Below are 14,338 nucleotides of genomic sequence, written 5' to 3'. Positions count from 1 at the left end.
CCGAAAAATCTCAAAACCAGACTCATATCCGTCTTATTTCTGATTGATTTGGACCGAAATCCAACATATTTTCAAACAAAGCCTTTATGCTAAATATTTGATGTACAGTCAAGTCATCCAGCTGGTTAAACAAACTTAGCTGTTGGCTGTGCTAGTGACCATTTCAGTGACGTCATAACCCTGCAATTTTATTTGACCAAACATATTGGAGGGTGTTGAACGGAAGTTTGACATTGTGACAGGGCTTTGAGAATTCTAGTATGCATATATACATACATATACATATATCTTGCAATAATGTACTTAAATCAGATATTAAATAAAATTAAGAATAAATATATAATTATTCTTATTTATATACTTTAAGAACAACATTGGAAAACAATTAAAATTATTTATATTGTGACGGGGCTCCGTCAGACGTCCCGCGTACACCTATACACATAACAATAAATAACCTATAACATTTGGGGGGTGGTAGCTGTTGGTAAGCATGGTACTCGAGATCAAGTCTTCTCCCTATACAGGAAGTGTAGGGTATAATTTATGTACTGAAAAGAAACATGATTAGTTCATTCAAGCACAGATTTTATTCACTAGGATAATAAAAAAAATAATAATAATCAACCAAATATTTGATTAACAAATTAATAATAAAGCATTTTACAATGGGATGGGATTAACGAATAAATAAATACATTAAATACACATTAAAGTGACGTCAGCCGGCAAACAATTATCTCTACAACATGGCGGTTCTCTCGTCGTCACAGCTACGCGGAAGGATAGTATACTTCCCAGTTACCACTACCTGCATGCTTATAACCAGACGTCGATTTTTCCCAAAACCAAATAATAAATAATAGAGGTGGAATACTACATTATTACTTAAAAGATTAAGACGAAGATCGTCCAAGAAATGATTGTGGCGAACGAGCCATGGCCAACCACTTACCCTTCTGACTTGAGGCGAAGCAAAGTTGTTTCAAACCGACGTGGACTCGGCTTCCAGAGAGGTCCCCAGGCAAAAAGCCTCGGCCCCTCCCTGGAAGGAGGTTTTAACTACAAAACTAGGCCATGCCGGAAAAACAAAAAAAAAAACACACGAACACCGGGAAAACTTATCCACAAGGCAACTCGCGGTCCCCTCCCTTCCCACAAGGAAAAAAATGAAAAACAAGTGAAGTCAGCTATTCCTTCCGCGCAGGCGCGCACGAGTTTCCCCCTCTCCCTCTTGCGCTGCTCGATTGTTATTTTTCCGTCTACGTTTCCAAACTCGGACGCAAGATGGCATCACTAATCAGGACAGAGTCCTCGAAACGCGTACTCAAAAGCCTCGCGCGACAAACAAGAGACTAGCGTAGCGTAGCAGGTTTTTCTGGAACGGCGTGTTGCAACCTCTCAGCGGGCCCTGGCCAGCAACCCGCGAGAATTAGCTAACCACGCAGCCTCGCAAAAGCCCGCGGTGCCTGTAAACTAATGTCGCAGCAACCTATATTCCCATACCCGCGTGTCGAAATCAACCGGCCGAGCCTGGAAACGTGCACGTACACCAACACGTAAACCTGACGAGAAACAAAATTACAATAAAATTTAAGAAAAAAAAGTAATGAAATTTTCAGACCGTGACATTACCCCGGTCTACAAGGGCTTGTGCCCCACAAGCCATAAAAATTCCTAACAATGAATAAGACCAAGGGGCAAAAATTTATAAGTTAAATGCCTACTCGACCAAGACAGCGCACGAAGGTTAGGTTTTACCACAACAATTACATTCAAAGTCTAAACTGAAAAAGTTAAACCAATACAAAATACAAAATAGCCCAGGAAACAATTCTTTCCTGTAAGAATCGATGGTGGCTGGCACATCGTAAAACTACTCGTACGACATACAACTAGGAGAGGCATGAACCGTGGACAGATCAGCCCTAGTTGAAGCTGGAGAGAAGAGACCTTGAAGTGTGATCTGCAGCTCACACCCAGGATCCAGCCTTCAGAGCAGTTCTGCCCTCAGCCTGCCTTCCTCGCAGCATGTCATCGGGGATGTCTCCCCAGTGAAACTGAACAAAAATTTCAACACCAGTATCAAAATCTCACCAAAGAACATACACGACACTGTCAAGCCTATTTAAACAAGTTAATTAGGGGGGGGGGGGGTTATTCTTAACGTCATATCAAAACATTATGTTAATACAAGGTTGATAACAAAAAAAGAAAAGTTAATTATTCCATTAAGTAAAGCTGTGAAGTGACCCTATTGAATAATTAGCAAACAATGTTCACATTTTATAAAGTGACTGATTAACACAAAAAGATCCACCCTACATTTACTCTTTATCAGTTCCATAAACAGCATAACTAACCAAGGATGAGTCCAGGGGCATGTTATTCTCCAACAACAACAACAACAAAGATGATCATAAATATGTCAATAAAATGAAACAAACACAGCTAAAGTAAAATGGGAGCTTGGCCTCCAAGAAAAACAAAGGAATGGACTATACAAGTCAGGAAAACAAAGGATAAACATCAGGAAAGGAACCTGAAATGTCCATAGGATTAAGTGAAGTCCAAGATCTTCATAACACGCCTCTGCAGCTACTAGCTACAGAACAGAAAAAAAAATAGCATTGTCACTGGTTGGCCGAGAGTAACTGATTTCTTCGTTCGGCCCAAGTCGACGAAAACGAGCCCCACGCTGATCCGTTTCTTCATTCTTTTTAGACAGAAAGTTCGCATACACACAGCAACCAATTTGGGAAGGGGCTTCCACCGTATAACTCCTCATGAGTTATAAGCAGCCCACCACACAACAGGGGAGGAAACAGTAGTCCATCTCCCACACAAGTTCAATGGCTGCACAACACATGGTCCTCAGTCAGGAGGACATACATGGCGAAGGAAAGTTCTTCACATAACTTACGTAACGTAATCGTTGAAGTCTCTGGATGTGTTACATCGATGCACTGTCTCTTCTTCAAGAAAGAAAAAGAAAACATAAACACTTGTTGCTAACAACTCTGCCTCACTTGAGTCTGTGGAAAAAGGAATTACACTGTCTTCAGAGGCACGAGTGCACACAGGTTCGGACAGGGGAGGGTATAGACCAGGAACAAGGTATCCCTACCCAGGTTAAATCAAAGGCGAGCGTAGACAAATAAATTAAAAAAAAAATTAACCCTAGATTAATAATTGCTTGGACCCCTAGATTCATCCTCGATTGTCGTCTCCTTTTTTTTTTTATTCTTTAAGCAAAAAGTAAAACCTCTGAACTGAACAGTTAATTACAAAAACATTATAAATCCTAACCACAAACGTGTTTAACAACTATGTGCCCTTGATGGGGAAAACAAATCAAACATAAACATCAGTTCTATAAAATTAATCACACAGGGTGAGGTAGACATGAAATTCCTCACCTGACTCACTAACCAACTTAGATTTTAATCGACAGTTCTCAGAAAATTGATCACGTAAGTTAAAGGTTTCACTTGTAGTTGCAACATCAGTCTGTACAGTAGGTGAGATTTCCTCAGTTTTCCGTAATTTCCACTTGAGTGACAACCATTTCCGTAGCAGAAAAAGAATCATACACATTATGACACCAAGTATAAATACAGTTATGCTTATCTCCATTGTTAACATGACATTTTCACTAAAAGCTGATACGCGGGGGAAGGTACCAATCCCCACTAGATAAGGGTTTCTTACAACAATTAGTAATAAAGTACCACCAATCACAAATAAAGAAATACTTTGTAAATGTTTTAACAAAAAGCTTACAACTTCCACCGGGTCTCGCAGCTGTAATTCGTCGGGCCTCGTAAAGGAACGTGAAACGACCAAATTCAAGTGAGGAATAACAGAAGGCCAATCCTCGTCTAAACAATCTTCTAATGAAGAAAAAACTGTGTGTGAAGATGCTGTTAAAGGTAAAATCTTTAATTTTTTTAATTTTGACCAAGCAGCTGGAATCACATGAATCATTTGGAATTTAGCTTTAGAAAGAAAATCACACGGATAAAGTTCATTAATTTTAAGCTCATCATTCATGTACAGGCGACAATCGCAAGGGACCTCAGTGTCCACAGCGCCAGGTCGATCTGCAGCCGCTAAAAACAAGGTTTGGTTCTTATTCACTAAACATTGCACTTCTAGTTTACCAACAGGGTTAGTTAGAAAATACCGTTCAGGACCAGCTTGCGTAATCATGAGGTGGGTTCCCGAATGGCATCTGTAAGCACACAGTTCACCAAGTTTCTCTGCAGTCACTCCCTGAAACAAAGCTTTAGGACATAGAGAACTTCCCATGGCATCACCTGAAAATCTGGGCACAAAACATAAACTGTCTTCGAAGGGACGACAATCCAACAAATTTCTACCCTGAATGGTCACCAGTTGCTCATTATTTACGGCTAAAAAGTTTGGCTCGTGCTCCAAGTGGCAAGTGTTATTTTTCCAGCGGAAAGGTACCGCAACAAACTGAAATAATTTCCAATTGGAATTAACATGAACAATAGGTATCTTAAGTTTGACATACAAGTTCTCCTGATAAATGTGACAGCGACAAATAGGTAAATGAAAATACTTTTGTACTTGGTCAACACTAATAGTTAATCGATTCTAAACAAAGATGGGTACAGATTAACTATTTGAAAAGTCTTTAAAAAAAAATTATTTAACATCCCCACAGCCACAAACCTCAATACCAAAACTAAATAATTTTACAAATAATCTCATCAATCAAATTTTAAATTATTCTGACGATCTGACCTCTGGCACCTGGTTCAAAAATGACTCCGACCTGAAATCGATGACTATCAACATGCTTCTAACTTTTTCAAAACAACAAAAGCCGATAGATGCCTAACATCCACCTCCTGTGGACACACCTTGTGGGACTCTAACCCAACAACAACAAAAAAAAATTCTCATTTACTAAGGGTCGCCTACCCTGCGAACCCAGTCACAACCAGGGTCTCCATGCCCTCACGCTACAGCCCATTCCTCCAGGGTCTGTATTACATTACTCTCTATAGCTTCCTAAAATGGCATCATCAACAAATAAATTTCATCAACACAGTAACTACTCAATCGAACCAGGGCCATAGCCAAAATCAACAATCAAAACAAGGCAAAAATTAGGTAAGTTACTTTTAACCATTATTTACTATTTAACTTGCTATCTTAATAAAACAAATTCCTGAATCAACATCATAAAATTAGACTGCCCAAGAAAAAAAATACTTTTCTTTATTCACTTAAAATCTGCCTGTTATTAATAAACCATGAAAGCTGAAATAAAAATTGCATTAAACATCCTAGACAAAAATTAAAAAAAAATTAATGAACCTGATAAGAAAAATAAAAATACTTTCACCTTAACATCTGCTATGCTGTAGGCAGCAAGCAGCTGGTTGGTCTCGTCTGGTGAAAACAGCAACACCTCGAAACAACAGCTACTGGTGGTGCCATCAGATTCACTCTGATGTGCAGCCAGCAACACCATGCTCAGTCTTCTTAGTCGTGCAGTCAGTCACAGGTCACCACTGAACTGAATACTGTAACACGACTTTCACAAAACCGATAAGAATCGAGCACAAACAAAACAACTCATTAAAAAAAAATGTTTCATCTGTATCACAAAGCTAAATTCAAATTATTATGTAATTAAAATAAAATTGTAAATAAATAAAAATACTTTATTACTTGTATCAACAAATGTATAAGGGGCACTGTATTAAAAAAAAATTATTTTAATTTTAATTATGTTGAGAGAAAAAATTAAAACATTACATTCCAAGTGTGATAAACAAAATAAATTCAAAAATACTCAATCATAACTGTCCCCACTCACTCTATTATTTAACTTTATTACTTAAAATACTTTACTCAAAAACCAATTTAAAAAAAATTAACTCACTTCCATTATCCTTAACACAATAAACTTTCTCATAAATTAATTCAATAAAATTTACTTTAATACGTAGGCAGGTACACTAACTCACTCTCCAACAATGATTCACATTTCCCTACTTCCTAACTTTAAGAACAATTCCTTAACTTAACCCAGGGAATTTACCTCCAGGGCAACCAAAAATTTCGCTGTAGTGCCTATCTCCTATAGGCCCACTACACAACAGGGGACTCTAACCCCACAAACCAAATTAATTGAAGTGGTACCCTTATCCCGTACGGGATAGCCACTTCCGGTACTACCATGGGGAACTCCTGCCCCAACTACTAACAACACAGGGTTCTCCCGACCCTTAACCAGTAGCCAGCCCATCTTCTATGGGTCTGCGCTACCGTCCCTACTCTCCCAGGGACACCTCAAATTGTCCCAGCTCATCTCCTATGGCTGGACAATCACAACAACTCTCTCATCTCAAAAACTGTTCCCCTGGAGTTCATTCCCTTAACCTACACAAATAAACAAACCTCACACTATTCTCAGAGCTAATCCCTTCTAATGTGTACCTCCTATAATTCGAAAAGAAAAGTTAAAAAAAAAAATTAATTATTATCAAAACAAAAATAATTATAATGACAAATAAATAAATACTTTAAAGTTATTAAGTTAACTCATAAAAAAAAACTTAGACGGTGTGGTGTAGTCAATGACGCACATAAAATTAATCATAAAAAAAAATAACTGTGAAACTCTTATCTGTCTGACGTCCAGCCGGCCGGTAAACACCGGGCCGGAACGATTCTTGCCGCGCCGTGCCGAGCCGTGTCGCGCCAGGCCGGAAACCGCTCAAGGTCAGCGCACAGCTGACCGTCGCGCCGCTCGTCACCGCTCCACGACACATGACTTTCACGTCCGCAACAAGCACTGTCTATAACATTACTTAACACAAGTTTTAACATCGTTCCTAAACCAAAAACTCCACACAAACTCTTAGGTTCTTAACCGAAATTTAATTATGATAATTTTCAAAATTAATTAATTAATCATTAAACTGGCATTAGAATTTACGTAATTAAAACTTAATAAAACCTGATAGGTGACCTGAACGACCCGATGACTGACTGACTGACTCACTGACTTAACTTAACTAAACCAAAAACTTTTTATCCATTAAATTTAAACAGAACAACAGTAACATTACTAATAAAAATACGTGAAGCACAACGCAACACGTCCGCCGCGTGCTCCCACACGACCCTGCTTGCACTGCTCTATAATAAAACATTATTAAATTCGGAAGAACAAGAGAAGAGAGAAAAAAAAATAAAGCACAAACGACCCTACAAGAGACTATTACCCGGCGCCTCCACCACTTGTGACGGGGCTCCGTCAGACGTCCCGCGTACACCTATACACATAACAATAAATAACCTATAACATTTGGGGGGTGGTAGCTGTTGGTAAGCATGGTACTCGAGATCAAGTCTTCTCCCTATACAGGAAGTGTAGGGTATAATTTATGTACTGAAAAGAAACATGATTAGTTCATTCAAGCACAGATTTTATTCACTAGGATAATAAAAAAAATAATAATAATCAACCAAATATTTGATTAACAAATTAATAATAAAGCATTTTACAATGGGATGGGATTAACGAATAAATAAATACATTAAATACACATTAAAGTGACGTCGGCCGGCAAACAATTATCTCTACAACATGGCGGTTCTCTCGTCGTCACAGCTACGCGGAAGGATAGTATACTTCCCAGTTACCACTACCTGCATGCTTATAACCAGACGTCGATTTTTCCCAAAACCAAATAATAAATAATAGAGGTGGAATACTACATTATTACTTAAAAGATTAAGACGAAGATCGTCCAAGAAATGATTGTGGCGAACGAGCCATGGCCAACCACTTACCCTTCTGACTTGAGGCGAAGCAAAGTTGTTTCAAACCGACGTGGACTCGGCTTCCAGAGAGGTCCCCAGGCAAAAAGCCTCGGCCCCTCCCTGGAAGGAGGTTTTAACTACAAAACTAGGCCATGCCGGAAAAACAAAAAAAAAACACACGAACACCGGGAAAACTTATCCACAAGGCAACTCGCGGTCCCCTCCCTTCCCACAAGGAAAAAAATGAAAAACAAGTGAAGTCAGCTATTCCTTCCGCGCAGGCGCGCACGAGTTTCCCCCTCTCCCTCTTGCGCTGCTCGATTGTTATTTTTCCGTCTACGTTTCCAAACTCGGACGCAAGATGGCATCACTAATCAGGACAGAGTCCTCGAAACGCGTACTCAAAAGCCTCGCGCGACAAACAAGAGACTAGCGTAGCGTAGCAGGTTTTTCTGGAACGGCGTGTTGCAACCTCTCAGCGGGCCCTGGCCAGCAACCCGCGAGAATTAGCTAACCACGCAGCCTCGCAAAAGCCCGCGGTGCCTGTAAACTAATGTCGCAGCAACCTATATTCCCATACCCGCGTGTCGAAATCAACCGGCCGAGCCTGGAAACGTGCACGTACACCAACACGTAAACCTGACGAGAAACAAAATTACAATAAAATTTAAGAAAAAAAAGTAATGAAATTTTCAGACCGTGACAATATGAACTTTTTAGTTCATATTAGCATGTTTTGAGTTTAATTGCCAACCAGAAGTGGATATTTGCAGAGCGCGGCAATGTTTCAATGAGGTAGCCTACAGTTCCTTTTGCCATTGATTATCGTTTAGTCGTTTGTTAAGGAGGAACCATATGTGAACATGTACACCTTTTCAATCACTTATTTTTACATGAAAAGGGTTTATCCTACTGTTCATTGTCACAATAATTTGAGAGTTAATTGAAATGCATTTTTTGTTAAAGCATCGCTGACGATATCAAAATTAGTTCAATATGGGTGGATTTCAGACATGCGCTGCAAAATAATTCTCCTTCTATAGTCGTATTATCAGAATCAGTGCACACTTTAGGTGCGTGTTTTCTCTCTATTTATTGCAATAGTTTATATTTCTCTATTGGTTATATCCAAATGTAGAAGTGCCAATACCTGACTGTAATGTGCTAAAATTAACCTTCCACTCGTTTCCACAGTTTATACGAATCAAGCCGCTTAACGATTGGATGGCGATTTATTCATCACACTAACGCAAGTACTTAATGTATCCAGGCAAATCTCCAAAAAGCCTGCACGGGTTGGGACGCTATGCATCAAGCCAACCTGAGCCTGTCACTCTAAGCCAGGCACTCAGGGATCCATTGCTAGCTGGGAACATCGGATCCATCACCACCTGCAGAGGGAGCATGGTTCTCTATGTCGCCCGTCGTAGGGACGCTACGTCATATGGATGACGCTTCTCCACCAATAGCGAGCATGGATTCAAAGTCGTCTTTCGAGAAGGGACCTTCTGTATGACACGCCCGTCGTACGTATGACGTTTATTTAACCCCGTCATACAGCCGACGACGTGTCTTACTTCCAATTTATTACTGGAAATAATTATTTCAAACGAGCTCAATAGGTAATACATTCTCTCCTAATTAAATTTTTTGCCTCACTCCTAATACTCAGAAATAATTTACATGGGATATATGATGGATCTAGGAAAGGTTAGTTTGGTCTCTGAACAACTTCGAAACTACTCGTCTCCGCTAATAGTTACGTGGCATGAATATATATTATCGTATGTTTCGTGTCAATAAGTCACAGTGATTCTTATTTTCTTGTTATTTTTAACTACACAATACCCATTTAGCCAAAATATGCCATATTAAAAACAATAATATACAGGAAATATATATAAGTTTTTCATATTAGAAAATAACAAAATAAATGTCAACAGAATCACGTAATACTTAAAGAATTTGACGTCACATTAGTTAATTTTTCTTTACAAAAGTTAAGTGTAAAACACATGCAACCTTGTCATTATATTGATAAGTCTGCTGGTTATTTGACACCATAGTTTTATCACATTTTAAACTGAAAGCATTTTCTCTCAAAATTTAGTGACTTAGGTTAGGCCTACTCCCCACTCTCGTAGGCAGCTAGGTTTGCTCCAGCTGTATCGCATATGCCACTTATATAATACACAAAGGGTTCCATTAAATACTTTGTAGTATGATAAAATGGTAACAATTTTGGAACAGTGTTTCATGTAGAGTTAAGAGGTTTCGTGTTTATCTTTAATATTAAAAATGGTAGTTTATATAGTAGCTGCTTCTGTGAAAAGAAAGTCATAAAATCCCAAAAAGGGTATTTTAGTTACAGTCACAATATTGTCTACTGCAGTTTCTTCAAATCACATTCAGACATTTAGTTAACAACGCCGACTTAGTGTTCTCCTGTTTCAAGATTTCAAGACGCAAAATAAGTAATATTATCAGCATATTTGTCCGATACTTATGCTGGGGTGCAAAATAGTGTTAATAAAATTTGCAATTAATTAAAAAAAGTCGCTAAAAGCATATCTAAACGTAATGTAATTTAATAAAATAACACTGTTTTAAACAGTTATTATAGCACGTAAACACAGTGGGTTGTTTCAAATCGACAAGCTTGTATCAACGGGTAAAGAAAATAACACAATTATGATAACCGCAGTTAGTCTAATAATGTTTCACGTCTAGTGGTAACAGTTTTCGTATTTTTTGTTTTGTTTTATCATACGGTTATGAGAAGGGGCATGCATATTTCGCGAAAAGATTCCGAGACCAGCTGAAAGTTAAAAACACTTTAGCATCGTCTGTGTTTCTCTATTGGTACATGTATTCGTTTAGCACACCAATCACAATGATTCAGTTCGGATTCAAACGCGTCTTGAGTGGCTCGGTCAAATAAGGCAACGACGTTTCTCGCAGACGCAGACGGCCGCCAATTACAAGGAAGAAACCGTGGTTGCGGGTATACCTTGTTGCAGTCTAATAGGCGAAAAATGCCTGCCCCTAGTTATAAGTAACAAACGACCATTGAAAACAGGGAACACATTTCACTAGATGGCAAAATAACATCGTCATATTAAATATAATAACTTTTGTAGTTTTATAAAACATTTATTGAGCCTATTAGATAATGTTTAATAATCATATCCGACTTTGGCATGTTAAGAGAGTTCATTTTATTTTAAGTCCGATAAGTGACGAGTGTATTGCGGTGCAAATAATAGTATATAAAACTTACATTGCCTGGAAAACCATTATGTGAACAATGCATAATGATATAAATATTGAATATAATTGTGGAAAAAGCATAATAGGATAGAAACATTAAGCCTAAGTCGTATGAATGTCCACAATCTTGTTTTTGTTTCGGTAGTTTTCTATTGGCTGTAAATTTCTAGCAGTTGCGCCAGGTGCCAAAACAAAACACGTCCTTCTCGTAAATTGATTGCTAACCTCTGCGTATTATCGAAGCCGTCATAAGTAGAGGAAAGATTATACGATGAATAGCGATAAAATCAAAATAACAGCAACGTTAAGTCAATACTCCGCCAAACTCCTAAATGGAATTTAATACACCGCCAGACACCGAAACAGTAACACAGCATAACACCGAAATGCAGCTAAATTCACCTGAATTACCTAATTAAGGCTATTAATTTATAAAATTGGTTTCATAAATATTTATTTATTTTTTTAAACCTAAAGGTTATGAAGTAAATAAAACATTAATTAGTTTCTATCTATGGTTTTTCAAAGTAAAGTATATAAAAGCAGTCTACAGCTGATTATATACAGTCATGGATAAAGGCCCGTAGATAAACATCACATGTCTACATTACATGTAGCCTACAGTATTTTGGATTTTAAAATTGTACATATAAATCTTTATTATTAAATGTTTTAGTTGCAAAATTTTGTTTAATTTACTTATATATATATTATGTAGTAGTATTGTTTAATGTACTCATATGAAGTGTCTTACCACGAATTGTTGAAGCAGTTAACCAATGCAATTGTGCTTGATATGCACTTATTATTACATGCGTTTTATTTTTTAATGACGATAAAGACGAAATTCCTTATTTTTAATGACGAAATTTTCATTTTTTTAACACCATAAAGTCTTGTCCCTAGTCATAGGTAAAGCGCCTTAGCGATGACGGGAGAGTTATTGGACATTGGCATCCATGCTCGCATTTTCACGCGGCCTTCATAACTCTGCCGTCGTACCGGAGACGCGTCGCTGCTATGACGGCGGCAAATAAAAGAGCCATGTTTGCCCTGCTGGTGTGAAGGTATCGTCGTAGTCTTCCCACCACATGAGTTATGCGAGGACGCACTAGACAGTCGTTCTCCAACTTTTTGAAGTCGGGGGCGCATTTGAATCTTTGTAGGCGCTACATGTACAAATTTCTTAGAAATATATTATAATAATTAACACCTCACATATATGTACTGGTGATCAACTCAAGGCTTGTTTACAAACAATATAGAGCGATCACAGTGCTGTATTGAAATAATCACTGTTTGAGAAAAAAAGAAAACTACAGAGTCGTTCAAATAACATATAATAATGATGTGTTAACAAAAAGAGCGGTTTATCCGTAAGAAGTGGTATAATATAGTAGGTAACTATATTTATTTTTATATATGGACACATATTTCTCTGGAAGGCCACAGGGCACACCAGTGCACCATGGTGCACGCTTCGAGAAAATCTGCTCGAGACATTCGTAAAGGTTTCGGCTTCATTAGGGCAAGTGAATTAGTCGTTGTGTGTCTTGGAAAAGTAGTCATGCGCACCGTTCGAAATTACAGAGTACTTACGGACTTTTCAACGAAGAATTCGCCTCAAATAAACAAAGAGTCATTCGTAACCTGATCTTCGTATACAAACTTCGTCGTATTTACACTTCCGAGCTCTATTTTCGTTATAGACAGGGTAAACCTTAAGTGGAAGAAATGTTAGTGTTCTCGCACGTAGACCTGATAAGTTTTTGAAGTTTTGCTGATATTCCAAGATTAATCTTCAGGATTCATGCTCAAAGTAAGTGAACTTAATATTTGCTAATTGACGTAGATAACGGTAAATTTACGAAGATTCCTGAGTCATTTGTAACCAGCGTTCTTCGTAAATTCAAGCTGAAAATTTTTAACTGAGCATTACGGAACAATAATCCGTAAACTCTCTGCACTGTCCCAAACAATAGAGAATACAGGAAAGAGACTCGTTCTTGTTCCTAGAAAAATCAACGTTTGATGCATTTCAGTCTTCCACGCTATGGAATGGCTCTCTGAAGTGTTTCTAACACTCTTGGAAGAATGATAAATGCCGCCACTTGGCGAACATTTCGCAGCAAGATCCTTTTTTTTTCCCCTACAGCAAGGTCGTGCCGTATTGTTTCGTGGCTTGAGCAACAAAATTGCTACGTGATTGGTGGTTGCATAACAGTCAGTCGTGGAGGCGAAACTGTGTGTGGCCTTATCCTTCCAGAGCTTCGTGAAGCGTGATGAGAACATGACAAGCTGTCAAATTGGCTGTTTCCTTTCCCTTTGTAACCTGCACCTGAAGAACAGGTTCTATGTGTTTCCTAAGCCTACGCCATACTGGAGATGTGGAATGATCTCATCAATCATGGCACTGATCCTTATAAAATTGCAATGGATTTCGTGTGAAACAGCAACTCAAACCACCGCATGACAGTATTTTTATTAATTGTATTAGGATTGCCGTCTCGTTGACATCGTTGTTTGAAAAAAACGGAAAACTATTTCACAAAATGAGGAAAATTTTTGGGCTAGGAAAAGACAGTAATGAATGGTCCCAGGATTTGCCTGTAAGTGACTCCAGGAAACCATACAGATTGTCTTTCCCGGAAATTAGTCCAGAAGTCTTCAAAATGTAGAGGTAAATTCAATTTCATATCACTGCACCATGTTACTCTCAAATCTCCCAAACAAATTCTGTTCAGTTAATATTCAACAAAACTACTAAGATAGGTAAAATCCAGCAGATGTTCAGTGATGCGAGTTTCGCTGACCAAGCCATTACTGCAAGCTGTTATTATTTACATAAGCAATACTTGGCAATAGCTGCTTCTTAATTTATTTTTTGTTTTGAAACGTTTTACTAATTCAAACCAGGGACCAAGACTTAAGTGTATACAAAATTATGTCCAAAAGCATTCTCCTTGCGTTGTTTTTTATTTAATTTTTTACCACTGAGCTATTAATTTTGTTATTTTTCTTCCTTCACAAAAAATTAGTTGTTTACAAAATAACTATACTTTTATTACGTTTTTAGTTGGGTTTGTCTTATGTGTACGTCATTTGTGTATAGAATATATATATACTTAATTATAAACATTATTACTATATACATACATGCACCAGTTTAAAAGGAAAATAACTTTAGTGAAGTAACCATGGAGTACTGGTGGGAAAATATAAAAAATTACCAGAAATATGAAACGGTCCTAGGCTT

General features: G+C 37.9%; 2 protein-coding genes across 4 annotated transcripts in view; one reads left to right on the top strand and one right to left on the bottom strand.

Moving 5' to 3' along the window:
* LOC134527916 (apoptosis-stimulating of p53 protein 1) overlaps nucleotides 1-14,338 on the top strand; it is a 1,064,179-nt gene that overhangs the window by 523,707 nt on the left and 526,134 nt on the right. The window lies entirely within an intron of this gene.
* On the bottom strand, nucleotides 572-8,538 carry LOC134527914 (uncharacterized). Of its 2 annotated transcripts, none has more exons than XM_063360945.1 (2): nucleotides 7,843-8,538; nucleotides 572-5,572 (listed from the first exon to the last, which is right to left on the bottom strand). In XM_063360945.1, exon 2 carries the CDS (start codon nucleotides 4,309-4,311, stop codon nucleotides 3,382-3,384), a length of 930 nt encoding a protein of 309 aa, XP_063217015.1. In that variant the 5' UTR covers nucleotides 4,312-5,572; nucleotides 7,843-8,538; the 3' UTR covers nucleotides 572-3,381. The 2 variants fall into 2 exon arrangements, with proteins under 2 accessions (XP_063217015.1, XP_063217016.1); XM_063360946.1 differs by having other exon boundaries at nucleotides 572-5,561.

Source organism: Bacillus rossius, chromosome 1 (genome assembly GCF_032445375.1).
Source record: "Bacillus rossius redtenbacheri isolate Brsri chromosome 1, Brsri_v3, whole genome shotgun sequence".
Taxonomy (NCBI): domain Eukaryota; kingdom Metazoa; phylum Arthropoda; class Insecta; order Phasmatodea; family Bacillidae; genus Bacillus; species Bacillus rossius.
The sequence above is the reverse complement of the archived record's forward strand: the minus strand, read 5'-3'. Positions and strand labels throughout refer to the sequence as shown.

Coding starts and splice junctions, on each gene's coding strand:
- LOC134527914 (XM_063360945.1), bottom strand. CDS start 4,311: ATGGGAAGTTCTCTATGTCCTAAAGCTTTGTTTCAGGGAGTGACTGCA.